We start from the raw sequence: 22153 nt of genomic DNA, 5'->3' as shown, positions 1-22153 counted from the left end.
TTTTTTTGCCTAAATAATTATATTCATTTTTATTTATGTACATAGCCAATATCAATATTTTGGCATCACCTTAGAAAATTTTAACAGTGTAACCTATTTTTTAAACAATAAAAATTAATAATAATTAAAGTAAATTGGAAAAATTAAATTGATAAAAATTAAATAGTAAAGACTAAATTAATAATTAAAAGAAATTTAAAGGAGTAAAAGTTATAGATTTTAAAGGTCTTTAATTAAATTTTTCCTTATAACTCTGCAGTATAGATATAGATCTTGAAATATAAAATAGATAATTTTCTATTTACAAGTTTAATTATGCTAATAAATCAACTAATTTTAAAAGTTAAAGGTTTTTTACCCGTTAAACTATTCATTCAAAAATATCTGATAGCTAAACTTATATGTGATATAATTTTTTTTTAACTTTTAAAATTGTACAATAAGCATGCCATCATTAAAAAAGTTAATTTTAACTATTAGTTAACTAAAAAAATAAAAAGATAAAAAGATAAAAACTTATAGAAAATGAGACATAAATTGCAAATAAATATTTTATACAAAAATTAATATCAATCAAGTCCTTGGAACAATGGTCGGTATAAGAAATAATATTTGTAACCTATTATTTATATATAATTTAGGGGACATATAATTGATATTAATTTTTATAGGGTATTTATCTATAATTTTAAGAGTCAATTTTTTTGTAATTTTTATGTTATTTTTCGTAATTTTTAAGTCAACTAACTACCTAAGTTAACTTTTGTAATGGCAAGTTATTTAATGTATAATTTTCAAATGTTGAATAAAAAATTACATTACATGAAAGTTAGGATATGAGAGATATTTCTAAGCGAATAATTAAGAGACAAAAATATTCTCCAATTCAAATTTTAATCATTTTTTTGTAATGTTAACAATTTCAATCAAATGATTTTAACCACTTATAAAATCACACAAATTCTTTCATCTAAAAATCACTTATTTTTTTAAGCCTGACTTAATTCAGAGGGCTATACTCTCACAGCCACACATGACATGGCCACCTTTAGGTACCTCTAGTAAACTGGCAGGCCAAGTCATATGAATCCCATGTGATTTGATGAAAATAGTGAAAATGTATGGAACATCGTACATGAATTGAAGATGGAAGCAAGTGGCGAATGAAATGAAAGACGAATTGATATTGAAAATTTCACAAGAAAATAAAAAGGTCCGACAATTTCAGTTATCGCATTTTCAAAAATATGAAAAATATTATTTGCATAAAAAGACAACTAATTTAGGATTTGATAACCTATAAAAACTCTCCAAACTCCTTCACAATTATTATGCCACTCTCTTTTACTAATTCTCTAAAATTCTCGAACTCAATTTTGTCATCACTATCCCAACATCCTAAAATCCGCACCCCTTTCATCTCTCCAACGTCCAATTTTGAAAAAAAAAAAAAGAAAAAAGAAAAATAATGATTCTATAAGTTAGAAAATGAAAAATACACTTTTCCCTCGCTTGGGGAGAGAATTCTAATTATTTTTGTTAGAAAAGTGGTCCACAATTGAGATAAACAGAAAATGTAGGGTTTGTTTTATATTTTCAACCTGATCGATCAGTGCACGGAATCCAAGCCACAAGTTGGGGGAATAAATAATAATGCATGGTGTGTGTACACACACACACACACACATCTCACAATGATATTGTGCGTGTGCTCCCAAGATTTGAAACATTGCTCCTAACACATTCGAACGTGCAAAATTCCCTCAGTTGCTCTCTAGTTTTTCTTTATTATATCCTCTAGAATTAATCGACTCAGATGTGCTGGTACGTATATGTTCAGAGTCAAGACCCTAAACCAACTTGTATTAAAAATTAATTCTAAGGATATAGTTTGTATTTTCAGTTTTAGTTCAATCTTTATTTAAAAAAAAATAGAGAGACAAGCATCAATAACTCAAGGTTACAGGAAGGATTGAATCCGTGACATTCTACTAAAACTTACACGTCACTAAGTTATGTACAAAGCCATTTTCAATCGTTGTAATTTGTATGTTGCTGCTTATTAGTAACACTTTTGCGGCCCCAAATTCAAGCTAAATAAATGAGCAGATGAATGCTACAACAATGAATTATTTCACCATTAAAAGCTTGTTTCATTTGTAGTTTAGTAATTTGGTCAGATTTTGAGTCGCCTATTGAAATTAAACTAATATTGACATCATAAGAAACAATTTCATATAAACATCTCATGGACATTACATGAACATCTTCCCTGATCTTTGCAGTTGTGGAGAAGCATGATTTTATGGTAGGAACATGTTATTTTAATGTTTTCTTGCAGATACCAATTTGACTAAAACGGATATGCCAGTTAATTCCCAATCCCTCCCCCCTCTATTCCTTACTATAGTAATCACACATGCAAAAACAATGCAAATCGAAATTGCATATTGGATATGGAATTCCACTCCTCTCTAGCGCACCGCCTGTATCATCATAGCATCATCAACGTAGGAAGTAGTGGAAGGCACAGAGATTATGAAGCTCGCTAGATTCTCAAGCTGTCGTGGTGTAGCATTCGAGATCAATCCTAATAGAACCAACCCTTTTGCAATAATAGGGTCATCCTCTTCACCACCACCACCACCATTATCATCACTGCCAAAGCAAGATAGAACGGGAGCTAACTGGATATGGCTTCCATGGAGTCGTCGTAACAGTTCTTTCAAGATATTCCCTCGGTCTCACCACTCGGCTAGCCCAAGTAGGAGCCGAGCCAGCAGCCACTTCTGTGACATTGACATGGACGAAGCAGGGGGGATGTTGAAGTAGAGTTCTTAGCAGAAATTGAGGATTTAGAGACACCAGAGATGGTCAAGGTTGCACCACCAAAGAATGCGAAAACTTCAAGGTTGTCAGTGATTCTGCTTGATCAAGGCTTCACGGTGTACAAGATCTTATTTTTGGTTTGTTTGAGCTTGAACATGGTTGCTTTGGCTCTTGCAGCTTCAGGGCATCTCCAATATGGGAAAGACACAGCAACACTGTTCTCCATTGGGAACGTTTTAGCTCTAACGTTGTGCAGAAGCGAGGCAGCACTAAGATTCATCTTCTGGTTTGCTGTGAAAACTCTCGGTAGGCCAAGTGTTCCTCTCAAGATCAAAACTTCAATCACTTCCTTTCTTCAAAGCCTCGGAGGAATGCACAGTGGATGTGGGGTTTCTTCTATAGCTTGGCTTGTCTATTCTCTTGTCCTTACAATCAAAAACAAAAAACTAACTTCGCCAGAGATTATTGGATTAGCATTTGGGATTCTCACTCTAATTTCTCTTTTTCCCTAGCCGCCTTTCCTGTCATCCGCCATCTTCATCACAACTTCTTCGAGCGAACACATCGTTTCGCAGGGGTGGATGGCTCTGATTCTTCTCTGGTTCTTCATCTTCCTCTTTATAAGCTATGACCCTAGTTCAAAAACCTACAATGCAACCATCTCTATGTTAATAAAGAGGCAAGAGTTTTGGTTCACCGTAGCCATAACCATCCTGATCATCACTCCTTGGCTAACTGTAAGAAAAGTTCAAGTCAAAGTGTCAGCAGCATCTAGCCATGCTTCAGTTATAAAATTTGATGGTGGGGTTAAACCAGGATTACTTGGAAGAATCAGCCCATCGCCATTATCAGAATGGCACGCCTTTGGGATCATTTCAGATGGGGAAAAGGAACACATAATGCTAGCTGGTGCAGTTGGGGATTACACCAAGTCTTTAATCTGTAACCCACCAAGCCACCTATGGGTTCGAACCATGCACTTCGTTGGCTTGCCTTATCTGATAAATCTGTACCAGAGGGTGGTTTTGGTGGCCACTGGTTCAGGGATTTGTGTGTTCCTGTCATTTCTGCTGCAACCATGCCCTGCAAACGTTTTTCTAGTGTGGGTGGCTAAGGATATTGAGATGAACTTTGGGAAGGAGATTATTGAGTTCTTGGGGAGATATTCGAAAGAGAAGATGATTGTTCATGACACTGCAATTAGTGGGAGGCCGAATGTTGGAGAGATGAGTGTGGATGCTGCAATTAGGTGGGATGCTGAAGTGGTCATTGTTACAAGCAATCCCGAAGGAAGTAGAGACGTTGTTAGAGCTTGTAAGAAGGCTGGGATCCCTGCTTTTGGGCCTATTTGGGATTCTTGAAGGATACTCAAGTCATAAAAGGGAGTTAAGGCGAGAATATATATATATATATATCTTTATTATTAGCCATACCCTGTTCAATAGATATATATATATATATATCATGTACTACTATATTCATTCACTCCCTCTGTTTAAATTGAACAGGGTGTGGCCGATAATAAGGAATTCTTATTGGTTATAGCAATTTTGTAGAATTGAAGAAGCCTTTGATAAATATATATCATACTAATTGCTTCATTATTGGTTCATTTGGTACGAATTATAGTAAATACTAAGTGAATAGTACATTGATTTATTTAATATTGTATTGAACATAAGAGAAAGAGAAAACGCTACCCATATTCATATTTGTATGCTACACTCGGATCGTATAAAATCTTCAAGTTATTTGCCCAATGAAAAATGTGCCACCTGATTTTTTTTTTATCTTAAATGTGAATTTTTTACATCACCGATAATTTTATCTTTGGCTTGAAATGGTGTTAGAAATATAATGATAAATAAACAAGCTCAGTTTATTAAGAATAAAACATATTATACACACTGACATGGTTCTTAATATGACATGATTAGAACACTCATGATCCTAGCTTATGCAATTGCACCGACTGGCAAGTGGTTCCTTTCCCACTAATGACTAATGCAATTGCTTCAGCATGATCTATGTATTACATTACAATTACATCACCAACCCAAGACACCAAAAACATAGTTATAAATTTTGCACCCACACAATTTTTTAGGGACGACAAGCGGAGTTTACAAATCGGACATTCTGGAATCGCCATAAGCGACTTTTATTTATTTACAGAATTCACGAAACAAAACGCCAAAACATCAACACACTGAACATGTCTGTCTATCGACTCCATAAAACCTCAGGTTTTCCTGGTTTCAAAGGTCTCTCTTCTAGGCACTTCATAAGTCAACCCTCCTTGGTTGCCATGATCAAACTCTGATCCAATGTTCTGTTTCGAGCCTGATTCTATTTCATCATCTCCCACAACCATGGTTTTGGTTGTCTGTGCTATTTCTGTTATGGTTTCTCCAATAGCATCGATAAAGCCACTTCCTGCTTGACCTTTCTGAACTTGTTCTGAGGCTCTCTCTGCTGGTCTGATCATTGTCTGTCCGATTTCACCTACAGTTTCACCTACTGCTCCTATCACCTCGCTTCCTCCTTGTGCAGCTGCATCTAATGGCTTCTTCATTGTCTGCGCAAAATCTCCCACTGCTTCTTTAGTGGATTGGGCATATTGGCCTATAGTTTCGCCAATCCCACCACCTTCCTGAAAGCTTCCAGTGATGTTTTGGAACATGCCTCCTCCTTTTTGACCTTGTTCTTGTCCAGATGATGGCCTCCGCTCAGTTTCCTCAAGTGAAACCGTCATAAGAAAGTCTCAGTTTTCAGCAGCGTTATCATAGTACACTTTTCAATAAAATCACAGCACATTCACTGGAGATTAAACTCAACTCTATTCAAGTCAGGGTTGCAAAAATTATTTTCAAGTATGGAACCTAAATAAAAAGTTAAAGAACTTAAGCTTTTAACGTCATGTTCTTCATAATCTAAAAAGCAAAATATTAGAAACAAATGCTCATAAATTCCTTCTCTTTTCCCTCAGACTTTGACATGACACTAACTTGTACTCCTTTTCATGGGAAAGGAAAAATCAATTAGAATCTATTTTACAAAAACACAAACAAAAATACTCTTCAAATATCCTAAAATTAGAACATATTTTCCAACAGAATTTTCAATTCCGAAATGTTTATCACCATTTAAGAAACAAGGATTGCATGTGAATCTGGAGCTGTGTGCTCAAGCATGATGCATAATGAATATATGAATTAGAAGCAGAAGGCCTGTTGGCCTAATGCCACCTTAGCCACCCCCAAATGTGAGGGGTGGCAGTTTCGAATGGGGGAAGCTTTCCTTTGGGAGTGTTGTGTGTGAATTAAGCCAATATATATATATATAGATATATGAATTAGAACTGCGATTAAGAGAATAAAAACCTGTGGTTGAGACGCTTTTTTAGTTTCGTAATCCTTCTCTGCCTCCTCCTTCTTCCTCGCAGTATAATCCTTAGCAGTCTCCCCAGCTCTAGCAGCTAACCCTTTGACAGCACCTAATGACTTGGATGCAAGCTCACTGGCCTTATTAGCAGCATACCCCGCCGTTCCCTGAACAATATTCGCCGCCGCTTTTGTCCCTTCCACAGTCTTCTCCGTCGAATAATGCGCCGCCGTCCACCCTGCCACAGTCGCCTTGTCCTTCAGATCAGCCGCCAGTTTTCCAGCATATTCAGCAGCAGTCTTGCCAGTCTCCAGAGTGACATCCTTAGCCCGACCAGCTTTCTCTCCAACATATTGAGTAGTAGTGCTACCTGCAGATTTCGCCTTCTCTGCTGCTTGAGAGGTGTAATCTGCAGCCGTCTGAGTGGCGCTTGAGATGGTGTCTTTTGCAGAAGCATAACCTTGTTGGCCTTTCTCTAATGTCACGTCCTTAGCTTGAGCAGCCTTCTTTGCTGCTTGAGAGGTGTAATCTGAAGCCGTCTGAGTGGCGCTTGAGATGGTATCTTTTGCAGTAGCATAGCCTTGTTGGCCTTTCTCTAGTGTGTAGTCTTTGGCTTGAGCAGCTTTTTCCATTGCTATGTCCTTGGCCTGTGCAGCTTTCTCCTGAGTTGTTTGGGTTGTAGAACCGACTGTCTCATTAGCTGCCTGCTTTGCTCTTTCATACCGCTCCTGTGCTGCTCTCATAGCTTCCATTGTGTTCTCTTGGACTTGGCCTCTGTATTTGGAAATGTCTTCCAAGGTAGATTGTGATTCTTTCTCCTGATCACCACCTCTTCCTCTGTTTTCTTCTCGTCTTGCTCTCTCTGTCGCTGATTCTAATCCTCTTGCGTCCCTTCCATCTTCTTCCTTCTCGCCTCCTTCGAATGTGCACGTTATAACAGCAGTAGGACCTTGAGTTTCAACTCCAACCCTGCCTTTAACTTCTCCTCCGCTCTCTGTGCCTCTCGTCCCCAGTTTCTCTTCTCTGATTCTAGCCTCCCCCCTGTTTTCCCAGCTTCTTCCCTCTTCTGCTTCAACCTGCCCTTTGTTCCCTCTTCTTCCTTTCTCCGCTTCAACTTGCCCTCTGTTTTCTCTTGCCTGTTTCTCCACACCGCTTTGCGTTGGTCCGCCCGTATTCACTACTCTGGATCGACTCTCGGGTTCAGATTGATCTCTCCCTCTAGCTCCTCCAGCCGAGCCCTTGTTCGCTTCAGCTTTCCCTTCGAACTGGCCCACATTTGAAAAGGGCGCGGTATTCCCGACTTTAGCGGCATAAGACTCTTTCTTCTCCCCCTTTTCTCCCTTCACCTTATCAGCAAGAGATTCGAAATGAGGCCCCAATTCATGAGTCTCCCTGGCTTTCCCAGTCCCGCCAATATCCCCAATGGCTCTCCCGCCATGCTCCTTCCTGTACTCCCCACCCTGTAACTCCTGAATACTCCCTTGCGGGGTATCCGATCCTTCCTTGACCTGTTCAGCGAGATGCTCGAAGTGGGTGGTCATCTTGGGGACTCGATCCTTCTCAATGTGAACCTCCCTCTCGGTAGTCGTGTTCTCCCTGCGAGACACCTGTTCCGACGCCATTGTTTTGTCGTCAACTTCTTCTGTACAAGCGATCGCTTTATGTTCGATGATATGCTTGTCCGAGATGAGACACACAGAGAAACCGGAATGAGCGGGATATAAAAGGGGAAGTGAGCATGGCGGTCGGGAAGGAGGTGGCTGGTGGATGGGTATGCATGAGAGAGGACATGTGGGGGGAGAGGTGGCGCTGGTGCCACGTGGATGGGGGTGGTGATACCATTTGGGTGACTCAGCTTTGAATTCGCAGAGAGCAAAGAGGCGAAGATGAGGATCAATATGGCAATGTTCGAAGGCTTCGTGAAGAAGACACGTGGAAGCTTTGAACGAGTAACGAATGACTCGTTCAAAGCTTTGAACGAGGGGGCGAGGGGAGAGACATCTGGCCTCTGTTTTCTGGGTTTACATAAAATTGGTGGCCTATCCAAAAATTGGATTTGATTCTCGAGTTGTGGAACTCACAGCACGTTTATAGTATAATTTTGAATATCAGACCAAAAAAAAATTTTGAATAACTTTGACTTAAATCTGATTTTAAAATGTTTTTAAAAAGATATTTATGTTTAGGCTTGAGTTCTGTAAGTTGTTATAATTATAGGAATAACCCAAATTATCAGTTACAGACCCTGAACCAATCAACTTTAGTTTAGTGTTAATCGGTCTCGGTTTAAAAAATCGATTTCATATGCAATTTAGAATCAATTTATTAAATTAAGCAAAAATATTGCCCTTTCAATATCTTAAGTAATTTATTTTAATTTCTGTTTCAATTTAATGCATTGATTTTAAACTTTGGTCATATCTATTCTTTTCAATATATTCATTAAAGACGATTTTACAACAATTTAGACCACCTTAGGACTAGAAAGAAGTCATAGAACTAAAGTAAAACAATAAATACATTTGAATTATGAGTATATAAAAGTGAAAAATTGTATCATTTACAAGTCTTAAGCACTACTTTGACTTTTATTCACACTTCAACTCAGTCTTGCAATATAAACTAGTAGTTTTAGACTGTGTTAGAATTTGAATTGAAAAATATTGATTATAAAACAATGATTAACAGAACGTGATGATATTTAGATAATATTTTTAAAATTGGTTTTAATAAAATTAAAGATATTTGGATAATTTTTTTAATACTAATTTTGAATATATAAATTACAGGCATTCATTTTATCGTATATATTATATTGAAAAAATTAATCTATGTGAAAAAACAAATCAATCTGTCTAATTTGGGATAAAATTCAAAAAAAATAAAAGGATCAGACTTTTATATATGATAAATAATAAAAAATGGATTGGGTCATTACTTGCATTGGGTAGGAAAAAAATAATAAAAAAAATGCAAAGAAACTCTCTCTCTCACACTCCGTGTTCGGCCAGTAATATTCCCGTCTTCTTTCGCCTATCACACTATGGTCAGCACAGCACCCATCGGAACCGATAGAGCGACAAGGAAGGAGAATGAGGAAAACGAGTAGAGGAATGAGGAAGTAGATCGAGAGGAGGAAGCTCTCAAGATTGGAGGTGAAGAAGACACTCACGCAAGGGGTAGGAATGAGATCTTAAGGGAACAATTACAAATAATACTCATAATTTATTGGGAAGACCAACCAACCTATAATTTACAGTGTGCCAACTAGTTTTGAAAGCATAGTCATTTTTTAGGGAACAATTACAGATAATACCCGCTCACTTTCACATTTATATTTATTCCGACTTTAAACACACACATCCTCCTTATTACAGTAGGAGCGTTGGTGCTATATATAGCACATGGGCCACTGGCATTTATTTGAAAGCAGAGTCGATTTGAGGTAGTCATTGATGACCATAGAGAATGTTAATGATTTGGGTAATAATGAAGGCAAGTTTGTGCCAAAAAATAATCAAACTTTACAACTTTGGAGCATAACACCAATCCCTTGCTGGGGTTTATTGCTCCCACTTACGTAAGCAAATTAAAAACCCCCCAAAGCAAAAGGAAAAAAGAAAAATCAGGAAAGAGGAAACCAGTTAGGAAAAATCAAGAAAAGAGAGCAGCATGGAGAAGGAGATTCCAGGTATCAGGGAGGCCAGGGAGGCACCAGTGACTGCAATCAGCAGCCATAATGTTACTGTAAGCCTCAGGGTGAGCATCTTTCCTGTACTGAGAAAGCGTCGTAACGTCCAAAAAATAGACAGGCTTCTTGATCCTGCTCAACACTTTGTTCACCACCACCCACGCCATTGGTGTCCCTGCTGGGTATTTGGCCCCGAAATACGGCTGTGTCTCCTTCGTGCATGACCTCTCTGGTTCATTCCAGTCTCTCCCCCTGTATACATCCACCCCTCAATGTTCTACCTCATTTGCATTCCTCCTTCTACTCTAAATTCTTATATTTAGTTCAACATATAAGACATTTCGTACTTTTTGAAATTATATTTCCAACTTTACCCTTGTATTAATTAATCTAGTCACAAGAAATATATTCCCTCCGTTCAATATTACAAGGCATTTTTAACCTCATTACAATTCTAATAAATTAGTCAATTGAATTTAAAATTACACGATCTTTTATGTATGTCTTAATTTAACAGGGTGCTTCAATTCAAAAAACTTATTAATTACACACCTTAATCAAGGATGTTTTTGAAAAGAAAAAAAATTGATCAACTACTCCTTGAAAAACCCAAAATATAATGCCTTATATTTTTTAAACATGATACTTAAAAAATGCCTTATAATACTGTACAGATAGAGTACAATGTTCTAACAAACACTTTATAATCAAAGGGTGTAAGGTGGAAAAAGGAAAGTCATGCCATTTTATCATGGAAGTAATAAAATAACTACTTTTATTAACCCTAAACCCTAATTAGTGAAATCTAATTGAAAGTGTTCTACAATTAAAACGTAACGAAGTGGTCTCATAATGTAGATGAATGATGAAGAGTGGAGAAGGAAGAACTCACTCATAATGTACAGGAGAAATGCCCAAGAAGAAGACCTTGGTGTTGGCAGGATCCACATTGAGGTTGACCCACCTGGCCCAAGTGGTTAGCCCTTTGTAGAAGGCGATGAAACGGTTCATGTCCTTGTACAGCTTCTTATCTGCCTCCATATATTCCCACCTGCATGCTTCCATACAGTGTTTGTCAACAACACTGACAAATGCATTAACCCAACGGTCAAGCTTTCTTTTTCACGGAGATCTTTATCATTATTAATGTAAGCATCATGAGTAATCACGAGACATAAAGTGAAGAAAAGTTAGAATGATCGTACGGCTGTGAGGTCTCAGTGTGGGTCCACCAGTGCCACGTGTTGAAGACCAGCACGTCCATTCCTCTCCAAGCATCACCGCTCTTAATGGAATCAAGTTTCAACACTCGTCCCACGCTCTCATGATCCACATCCACCAAATACGCCGTCCGGTACAAATTCAGCTCCAGCCCATACTCCTGATCACACATTATTCATGCCCCCATCATTTCTCACTTCACTAGTATTCTTCTTCTTATTCTTTATGCAATCAAATTAAACACTCCTCTCGGGTTCGAACATAGGATCTCTTTTAAACTAGGGATGCTATTGCTGGGACAACTTATGTTGACTATTATATTTCTTCCTATTATCATTGTCGTTATTTTTTCGGTGGATACTTCCATATTAATATATTACCATTAATTATGCCATGCTATTTCCCCAATTATCCTCTATTTTTTCACTTTTTCATGAGGTAAATCCAGGTTCGCGTACTATGATTCACTGTGGTAAATTATTTGGGGGGGGGGGGTTGTTAAATATTCATTGTCCATTTATGATCTAGCTGGACTCCTACACAGTAATTCCTAGCGACAAGGGAGGACTGTATGTCCAACGTCAATCATTGCTAATTTTGACATTAATTTCCCCAAGTTTCCATTTCAAGCAACTGGATTCTGGCCAGATATCTATCACAACAAAATCAAGAGATCGAAACTTTCTTATGAAAAAAAAAACTATATAATCAAAAAAGAACCTTCTCACACAACTGAGCCTTATGTCTAGCGGTGACAATCAATATCAAAAAACTAATAAATCACCAGTATAAAATATAAAATATGTACTGAATTATATTATATGCCTAAGTTATGTTGCCTTGGACTTAGCTCTCAAGTATAGATCAATTTGCAACAACAACTATTTTTTAAGTACTTATTACAATTTTATTTATAAGTCACTTCTAACATATTTAATTAGAATTATATAAAATTTTAAAGTTTTTAAAATTTAACTAAAAATTTAACAAATTTTTAAGTTTATCTATGTTAAATATACATAATTTAATAATGTAACTCCTATCACCAGCATTTAATGGAAGTATGAGAAAAAATTTATAATAAAAAATTAATAATATGATTAATAAGACTGAAAAAAAATTTCTCTTGGAAAATAATAATGGGCACGTTGGAATTTGGTGGCTGAGGTGAGAGATTAATTAAATTACGCAAGGCCTAAGACACAATCATTAATGATGCATTGCTATTAAAATCAGACATGTTCCCTGAAAAAGGAAAAGCATCCCACCAATCACGTCCTAACATTATTGCTCTCCCTTCAGTGCTCCTCACAGTCACAGACAAAAGTATGCTCGCCGCGAAGTACTATCAAGATCGGATTTAGGCTTAACAATCAAAATATGATGAAAGTCCGATCCCACTTTAGGTGATTGCAAGAGCTTGAAAAGACGAGAAAACGGAAGAAAATGAGAGAAAAGGAAAGAAAATGCGAGTGATCAAATTACCCACCTCAAAGGTCACTGAGGTAAGAGCGTTCCTACTCTTGTTGAACGTGGTCCTTGAGTTTGGCACCCAAGCGTGAATCATACAAGCCAGCGAGTTGAATTGGTTCAAACTCAGTGAGTCACCGACAAACATTATCTTCTTCCCTCTGTATTTCTCCAGAAAATTCAAAGCATTGAATCTGCACACACACCCCAAATAAATCCCTCCTACTTACCTAATATTTACACAAATAAGCTGCTATAATACGTTCAGGCGAAAAAAAAGGAGGGGTATCTATACTGCCTATACACATGTTTCGAATTATTGCATGTGCATATGTTTTGAAATGTAAAGGAGATAAATTGATTGTCGTTAAAAAGCACGACTCTATATAGTAAAACACAAGGGAGAGATAACAAGAAAAACAATAAAGTGTCAAGACAGGACAAGGATCCTATGATAATCAACCCTGCTCTTCTATAACACTCTGAGTGCAGAATTGGATTATCGTAAATAAGTGTTCCAATTCACTTAAAAAACAGACCTCAGTCATAGTTTTCCTTCAGAAAAGAAATTCACTTTCACTTACCTACTTACTAAAAACTAAGAAGACGTATATAACTATATGTAGACAGCAACATTCAAACCCAGAGAAGCAAATGGAGTAGCCGTGATCTGATAGTGATTTCTTAAGAATATTGAAGGAGGAGGAGGAGGAGGAGGAGGAGGAGTGACCTGGGCAAGGGACATGAAAATGGCTGCCACCTGAATTTCTGGTACAGAGTGTCGGGACGGCCGTATTTTTGGCAGTTAAACTGTGGATCTATGAAGGGACAAGAAGAGGCGTCGTAGAGAGGGTAAGATTCATCGTACACCCATTTTCCTCTGAACCAATTACATCTTCCTCTGTCTGTGCCGTTGAAACTGGTGGTTCCATTCCTGAGGGTATCCAATTCCTCTGCTTCTGTTTGGCAGGAGGAGGAAAGCAGAAACAGAGCAAGAAGGAACAGAGGTCGGAAATTGGAGGAGGAATCCATTTTCTTGGGGATTTGACGTTCGATCCCTCCTCGGAATCAGCTCTCCTTGAGGGGAAAATTGATGAGCAGTGAACAAGGTGTTGTGTTCTCTGAAACAACTACTTATATAATGTGTCTCTCGGAGGCCCTGTGAAGCTATCCAAGGGACTTCAGAAGGCACGTTGAAACTTGAAAGCAGTTTTTTTTTTTTTTTAATAATCTTTATTTTTGTGCCAGTGTCAGTGGTATTTGTGGGGTTCTTTTAGCCGTGGCATGTGGAATCCCTTTTTTCCGGTCATTACATAATTATAGTATATAGCATAATTGATAAAAAAAAACTAATGCACTATCATAATTACTTATATTTTTAAATTCATTATCATATAGCTATAAATAATTCATGTCAGTGCAAAAAAATAGAATTTGATTACGATTAATTTGGTGTAGTGTTTTAAGAGTATTTTATAAATAATTGATTGTAATTAAATTATACTTAGTTACATTGATATTTTAATTTATTCGCAGTTTGTGAGGTTCCAGTTAATTTTTATTAAGACTTTGAATTGTTGCACGTTGAACAGTGTTAGAGAGTGAGCAAACCAAGGTTGACCCCTAGTCTCCAGTGTCCCTTCGCGGCCATGTGGATGCTTAGCTTTGTCTTAACACATGGGGTTATTACAGAGAACGATTATATAAAAGAAAAAAAAAATAAAAACATTCCTTCTTTTTTTTTTTTTCAATCAACAAAATATGCCTTACACTCCAACCTTTTTCTTTTTTCTTTTTAGGTGACATCACATTATTCGGATGATTTTAGATTAAATACAGATGTGTAAAGAGGTTGAAAAGGTGGTCTTTTTAAGTGAAAGCTATAACAAAAAATATGTTACGTTAAAAACAACTAAAAAATAAATAACTTGTATATCCACTTTTATTTTTCCATCTGTTATTTTCACATAAAAATTAGAGATGTTTTCATTTAATGGACATAAATTGAAATAAACAACATCATTAATAATTTATAAAAAATATATTTTTGTAAGTTAAATATTTTATGTTGATATCAAACTGCGTTGCACGCACGCACAAAGGATTTCAATTATATAAAAATTAAAAACGTCCCCATCAAACATTAAATTGAGGACAGAAAAGCAGCATACATGCCGTGCAAGTTAAGGGTAACCTACCCCATCGAAGAGGCATTGGATTTTGACATTATAAATAACATTGTCATCGCGAGACATATTAAAAATGTAAGGTCACAAAATAATAAAAAAATTTGAGTTTTAATTAAATGCCGAGAACTTGAGTTTTCACGATTTATTCAAATATAAAAATATAAAAAAAATTAATATAAATATAAGAAAGTATGGATACATTAATTAAAGAGAGAAGTGGTGGGCAATGCCAATTATATAATAAAAAATAAAGATTAAAATTATATGCTATAAAAATAAAGTAACAGATGCAGAGTTTGAAATTGATAGGTTATTGATTCTAATATCTCTTCTTATTGAGAAAAGGCTTCTCTATTTATAAATAATTCTGGTTTCATGTCCAAGTGCTATGATTGCCAATTTTTTTAAATTTATCGAGATGACCTGTTGGACCTGATTCAAATTACTAACTCCGCACTTGAGGGACTTCTTTTTGGCAATATATATATATATATATATAATTAAGTATAAAAACTTTCCCTTTTAAAAAATTACCGAGAGAAGAAAGAGACATTTTTTTTAGGGATGGGGAAGATAGCTGAGAATGCATTTGTGATACGTGATAACTTCCTTAATTTTTTTTTAGTGTATTGATGTCGACATTCTACATATCATGAGTAATTAATATTCATTGAGAAATAATTAATTATTGAAACACCATTTACCCTTTGTTTTGTTCAAGCGGATGGAGAGGAAAGGAAGGGAGGAAAAATTCAAGCTCAATATTTTTAAAAAAAATAGAGAAATGGGGTTAAAAAATTTTTAATTGATTTGTCTTACCTTTTCCTTTCTCTTACATCTCTCAATTAAAATTTTATAATTCTATTTATTTATCATTTTATAATTGAACTTATTAAAACTTTTCTTCTCCATTCCTCTCAAAACTAATAAGAGGATTAGCATGTTTGGATTTTGGACCCCCATACCCAGTTTTGTGAGAATATAATAATCATGTATCATTATTATTATATAATAATTCATTACTTAACTTCATCTCGAAAAATTATCATGTATCATTACTTATTTATTGGTGAGAATATCTAACCTATTAACTCGGACTGAGGTTTAATAAGTTTGTAAAGTTGGTCCAGCCAGTTATAGGCATATTTAACTTTCTTTTGAGTTGTTTTTCTCAATAACGATGGTTGTTGAAATTGAAGAATATGTTGAAAATCTAAATATTTAAAAAGAATAAACTAATTTAAATAATATATATACATATATAATATTTAGTAGTTTCGGCAATGACATTAGTAATTAGCAATTGTTACTCTCTTCAGTTCAAAATATAAATAATTTTAAAAAAATCTTATATAAAAAAAGTTTTTATTTTTATTAAAAATATATATTGTTTTTCTTTTCATCTTTAATTTCAAAATTTTCATTCAGTTCAACCACTCAATTATAAGAAAAAAGGTAACATTTTCTACCGTGGTTTATTTAATTTCTATGCTTCAAAATATTTTATTAATTTTCTTTTAAAGGTGCGGGTGTAACTCTTTATCATGGATGTTGTTTATTTCTGTGGAAATAAAATGTGTCATCATTCGTACCAAAGTGAAATTTCAATGTATGTTAATTCCCTCATTCAATCATCTCACTCACATGGGCTCCCACCAAAGAAAGTTTTATTAACCTTTACTCATTTTCTTTACCAAAAAAACTTATAGTCTTTTTTTCCTTCACACCTGGACATATTATTATTAACTTTTAATTCCTCTCACTCTCGGTTATCACTGTCCTTTGAAAGTTTCAATTTAGATTCAGTTCATGTAAAAAAATTGGATTTTTTAGCTGCACGTACGCCTTATGCATCTTTTTTATGTGTATATGAAATATCGATCATCATCAGTGGTTATGGCACGGGTGGTAACAATTTGGGTTCCTTAAAACATAATTTTAATTTTGATTATTGAAGGTGTGTATGGAAAGCATCACTGAGAAGTGATAACCCTTTAAATAACCTTCAAATTTTTTATGGGATCAGTTTTATGATTATCAGTTATGGAGATACACTAGAATGAAGCATATTGACCCTCCTAATGAGAAACCTCATCTCTTGTATTTTAACTTTAGAACCTTGTTCCTTTATAATTATTTAATTTCTTGGGCGTGTATTTTACTTACAATATATGTATTGTTACTAATACATTATCATATATGCATAAATGAATTCGTGAAAAAAAAATTGGTTATTTGTAACGAGGTTGAATCCACGCATGTGAAGTCTGTTCCTTTATGTTTTATGAATAATCGTCCCACCAACCATGAGAAAGATGGAGGGTAAAGTAGATCGAAGGGACCACTTTTCACAATCACAAGTTGGCTGGGCTGTGTGCTACACAATAGAAGCTGATAACGACTTTACCTGAAGACTAATTTCATCATTATTTGTTATTCTTTCATAATATATAGGCGTCCCCCCTCCCCGAAAAAAAAAGAAAAGAAAAGAAAAAAAGCTCTCAGCACCTCATCGCAAGCATGGATCCTTAGCTAGTAAGCTTCCATGCTCAATATTGTTGAGTCTTTCTTAATGTTGTTGATAATGGCCCCACTTGATTTTGGTTCTTATCTTCCTTTTATGTGCACATCTTTAACAAATATTCCCTCCCCATTAACAAAATATATAGACATTTCACATTTCACTCCTAATCTAACTCTTCCTTGTGGAACAGACATGTCAACACTAGATTCGAATTCAAAATCTGTTACAAACAAGAGTGATGGCATTGCTATTGAGACAACGTTAACTAGCCATTGACATGTTACTCACAAGAAATATGAATATACTTCATAACTGAAAGATATTTAATAAATTGCTTGTGTGAACGGGAATAAATGAATCTTCACTTTTTGGTGGCCGCCATGGAAAACGGAAAAAACAAAGGGAGCATCTGATGCATATATATCTACACAATGCAAAAGGACCAGGGTTGGCTTTTTGGTTCACTCTTTTGCCCCATTTATTAAAAAGCTACTTGCTCACTCAGCCTATCCAATGTTACAGAGCCTGCCCATTAGGCATTCAATGATTTTGGACCCACTCCCACCAAACCACGCACCCATTTTCCTCTCTTCTCATCCAACACTCACCCCTCACTAGCCTCCCCTAAATTTGATGGAAATTTAATGTGTAGCATTAAGCTAGAAAGTATGGGAACTGCAGGATTACCTCCCACTGGCTGTGCACCTAACTCTAACTATTTGCATGCTTTAACTCAACTAAGATTATTTGAAATATTAAACATTATATTCTAATTTAGAAATCATTTTTAAAATTTTGTCCTTGTATTTATCAATGTGGTTTCTTGTGTAGTAGGAGAAATATCACGTGCTTCGCACTTTTCGTACTCTCTTTCTTATTCAATTTATTACATAGATGATGATAGATGGTGGGGTTAGGAGTAAAAGAGAAAAGATATGTTATTTTTCATGATAATAGAAAAATAACTTGATATTATTAGCATGCAAAATATAATTGAAAGCGTCTTATATTTTAAATAAAAATAAATATAAAGCATGTTAATTTTTTAACCTATTTATGTTAAAATGTCAAGTATAAGTTGTCTAATTGATTTAATGTATTAAAACACGCATCAAATAAAGTTATACTTTTTTATATATACACTGTATAAATTAATAACAATAATCAAATTTGAGCTGAAAGCAAGTAGCTTAAGGTGGCCTTTATTTTAATGATGACATGTGGATTGGCGGCTGAGATTTTTTAAAATACAATCAACTTATGACTTGTTTGGTAAAATGGAGTTATATTTGGAAGAGTGGGGTAACAAAAATAGAATGTTTGATAAACTGGATTCCACTTTTTAACAAAATGGGTTTTATCAAAAATGGTGGAAGTGAGTCCATCCTTGGACCCAAGCCCTCACTTCTTTCCCCATCCATTTCTATCCCCAACGTCCTTCCTTCTAAAATTGAGAATATGAATTGAGTATGGATTAGCCCAAATAATCGATCATGAGAGTCAAGTTAGGTTAAAAAAAAAATTGATCCAAATAAAAATGAGTTTTCTAATTCGGATAATGTAAGATGTAACTCGTAAGCATATGGGTTAGGGTTGGCCCATTTAACCCATATTACTGTTAAAAAAATTAAAAAATGGAGAAATTTTTGTAAATATAAACCATATCAGACATGATTTATTTAGCTGTATCAATTTATATATTTTACATAAATATTATAAAATAATATTTTACATATTTAGAATGAATCATGAAAAAAATATCGAATTAAAACTTACTATTAAAGTATATTTTTAACAAAATTATAAAAATAAATTAAAAAATATAAAAATGGGTTAATGAGTTGGCTCATTTAACCTACCAACCTTTAAGAGTTGGGTTGAGTTCAAATTTTTTTAATCCATATAAAAACAGATTGAACCCAACCCAATACATATTTCTATCAACTTATATAAGTTGAATTGACCATATTCTCACCTCTACTTCCTTCCATCTCCATGTTTGAACCAGCTAGCTTCATCATCCATCATGTTCATTGAATGCGGCATGATGGAGGACCAAAACGGCGACAATGATAGCTATGGCAACTGTAATAGGATTGATGGCAACCAAATCTCACCATCGCGGTGATGACCACCAGCGACATCATGGCTGCACGTAGGTTTTCTCAAATCATATTCTAGTTTTTTTTTTTTCTTTTGATCTATCCAATCTCTAGTCTTCTGCCTCCAGCTCCTCCTCCATGGTGGCTCCTCCATCTGCCTAGCCCGCTCCAACTCTTCCTCCATTCTCATGTCTAACAAAACCAGAATCCACAGGCATCGATATTTCAGATTTGAAGGGCGAATCGTGTTTGCATTTTTCCTAGTCAAAGGTTTAAGCCAGCTATTGTTCTGTGCCTCTTGATTCCTTTATGACATACTTTCTTCAAAGAATAGAAAATGGATGCATAAGCGCGGGAAAAGGCATTATTTCTTCCTAAATTGAATGCTCAAGAGAAAAAGGCATAATTCTGGTTTTTCCCTAAAATTTTATTCACGCTCTTCAATGATTACAAGTTATGGGTTTTTGGGGTTATTGTTTCGTGGGAGTTCACGGTTGTTTATAGTTTTTCAGTGATTTCTTTCTGATGAATGTGCAAAAAAGATTGTGAAAAAAGAGGATAAACACCGGAGTTTTTTATGGCTATTTTAGTCCTTTTAAAAGTGAATATATTTATCAAATAAAATTTTTATCTCAATTTTATCTACATACTTCCTTTATTAAAAAATATAAGATATTTTTAATATTTTGATATGTATATTATCTTTTTAAAAAAATATCCTTACTGATGAATGATTTTATATTTATTATAAAGTATTTAATAAAAATAAACATAAAAAGATAAAATTAATTTAAAAATAAATAATTATTTATTAAAAGATGATATTCGAACAAAAGGAATATTAAATATATTTTTAAACTTTACTTTTATTTTTACTTTGAGTTTCATAAAAACTATTTTCTTATAGGGCATTAATTTCATTATGCATCTATTAATTGGTGAGTAATAAATGAAATGATTTGATTGAGGAAATTGGGAGAAATTTGTGAATATGTATACTACTTTAAAATAATTTTTTATTTAAAATATAAAATATTTTATAACAATTAAATTTTTTTAATTCTACTCATTCTTAATTAATATAAAGATATTTAACATAATTTTTTTATTATTTAAAATAAAAATACATTTTATTTTTTACGATATAAAAAATTAATTTTTTTAATATATTTAAAACAGTTAAAAATATTATACAATAAAAATATAATAAGGTATATATCAAGCAGCAGTCCTCTAGCACATCTGCCCAGTAGGACCCACTCCCTGTGAGTTGTAACAAGACAAATCCTCGAATTGAATGCTCAAGGGCCTATGTCTGTACTTATAACTAGGTATAGGGTTTATTAGTGCCAGCGTAATCCAATCATGCACATTCATGAATATTGCTTTTGTACCAGCGCATTAATTTTCTTTTACTCAAACTAACCCTTGAATGTGATTTTTTATTTTTTATTTGGACGAGTTGAGAGCCTTCTCTCGCATTTATCTTTATGTAAATAATTATCTATTTTTTTTATTTTTTATTCTATTGTTTGATATTTTAAAAAATTTAGAGGCATTATCACTTCCTATTCAAATTAATACGAACTTCGTGTGATGATTATTTATACATATTTAGATATAAATTTTATATTTAAAATATTATATTTTAAATTTGACATTTAAAATACATGTATTAAATTTTTTTATTTAGATAGTTTAAAAAAATTTTAAATAAAAAAGAGAGATAAGTTGATATTTAAAATAAAAATAAAAAATTATAAGTGACATGTTAACTTCTATCTTTTAATTGATAAGAAACAAGAAGAATAAGAAATAAAAAACATAGAGACATCAATAATAAAAATATAAAAAATTTGGATTAATGAGTTTATATGAGTGTATTTAGATTAATAAAAATTTGAATTGGATCCAATCTCTTTTTCTGATATACAAAAATTTAAATTCTAAATCTAAATTTATTTATTTCTTATTATATTTCTTCTATAATTTTAAATTTCTTTTATACCATGATCAGTTAAAATTTTACTCACTTCAAATATTTCATCCTCATATTTTTATCATTGATGTCTTTATATCTTCTTATCTCTATTTTTTTGTTTCTCATCAATTAAAAAAAAAAGTTAACATATCACTTTAAATTTTTTTCATTTTCATCTTAACTATCAACTTATCTCTCTCTTTCATTTGAAACTTTGTAAATTACTCAAATAAAGAGTTTTAAAACACATTAATTTAAATATCAAATTTAAAATGTAATATTTTAAATATAAATTTTATATCCAAATTTGCATAGACAGCAATCACACACAATGGGAGTTCGCATTAGTTTAAAGAAGAGGTGATAATACTTCTAAAATTTTTAAAATACCAAGCAATAGAATAAAAAAAATAACTTTAAGTCTTTACACTTTACTATAATTTTATTATAGGTCTCTGAATTTTTTTTCATTATTGTATATCCCTACACTTTTATTTTTTAATATTTTAGATCCCTTTACCTAGAACTCCAAAAAATAAAAGTGTAAGAACTTAAAACACTGAAAAAAATTACAGAAATTTATAATAAAATTTGAGCAAAATGTAATAACTCAAATTTATGTTTTTCCAATAAAAAAAAGAAAAAAGGGTAATTATTTACACGAAGGAGAAAGGAGGGAAAAAACTACCAGCTTGTTTACATCAAATTTTTTTAAAAAATAAAGTATAGAACTCAGCTTAATTTAAGCTGAGTTCTATACTT

The 22153-nt window shown here is 33.9% G+C and overlaps 3 protein-coding genes across 4 annotated transcripts; 1 reads left to right on the top strand and 2 right to left on the bottom strand.

Moving 5' to 3' along the window:
- Window positions 1–2823: 2823 nt before the first annotated feature.
- LOC129299894 (adenylate-forming reductase 06235-like) lies at window positions 2824–4190 on the top strand. Its single transcript, XM_054938369.1, has 2 exons — window positions 2824–3331; window positions 3416–4190. The coding sequence occupies exons 1-2, from the start codon at window positions 2871–2873 to the stop codon at window positions 4188–4190; spliced, it is 1236 nt and encodes a 411-aa protein (XP_054794344.1). The 5' UTR covers window positions 2824–2870.
- Window positions 4191–4687: 497 nt separating this feature from the next.
- On the bottom strand, window positions 4688–7973 carry LOC129299893 (seed biotin-containing protein SBP65-like). Its single transcript, XM_054938368.1, has 2 exons — window positions 6213–7973; window positions 4688–5566 (listed from the first exon to the last, which is right to left on the bottom strand). Exons 1-2 carry the CDS (start codon window positions 7833–7835, stop codon window positions 5072–5074), a joined length of 2118 nt encoding a protein of 705 aa, XP_054794343.1. The 5' UTR covers window positions 7836–7973; the 3' UTR covers window positions 4688–5071.
- Window positions 7974–9652: 1679 nt separating this feature from the next.
- LOC129299895 (protein trichome birefringence-like 39) lies at window positions 9653–13717 on the bottom strand. Of its 2 annotated transcripts, none has more exons than XM_054938370.1 (5): window positions 13326–13717; window positions 12615–12789; window positions 11110–11285; window positions 10797–10988; window positions 9653–10156 (listed from the first exon to the last, which is right to left on the bottom strand). In XM_054938370.1, the coding sequence occupies exons 1-5, from the start codon at window positions 13625–13627 to the stop codon at window positions 9868–9870; spliced, it is 1134 nt and encodes a 377-aa protein (XP_054794345.1). In that variant the 5' UTR covers window positions 13628–13717; the 3' UTR covers window positions 9653–9867. The 2 variants fall into 2 exon arrangements, with proteins under 2 accessions (XP_054794345.1, XP_054794346.1); XM_054938371.1 differs by having other exon boundaries at window positions 10797–10955; window positions 13326–13716.
- Window positions 13718–22153: the final 8436 nt, after the last annotated feature.

This window comes from Prosopis cineraria, unplaced genomic scaffold, assembly GCF_029017545.1.
Source record: "Prosopis cineraria cultivar Desert tree isolate PC_DT_omini unplaced genomic scaffold, ASM2901754v1 PC1342, whole genome shotgun sequence".
NCBI classification, from domain to species: domain Eukaryota; kingdom Viridiplantae; phylum Streptophyta; class Magnoliopsida; order Fabales; family Fabaceae; genus Prosopis; species Prosopis cineraria.
The sequence above is the reverse complement of the archived record's forward strand: the minus strand, read 5'-3'. Positions and strand labels throughout refer to the sequence as shown.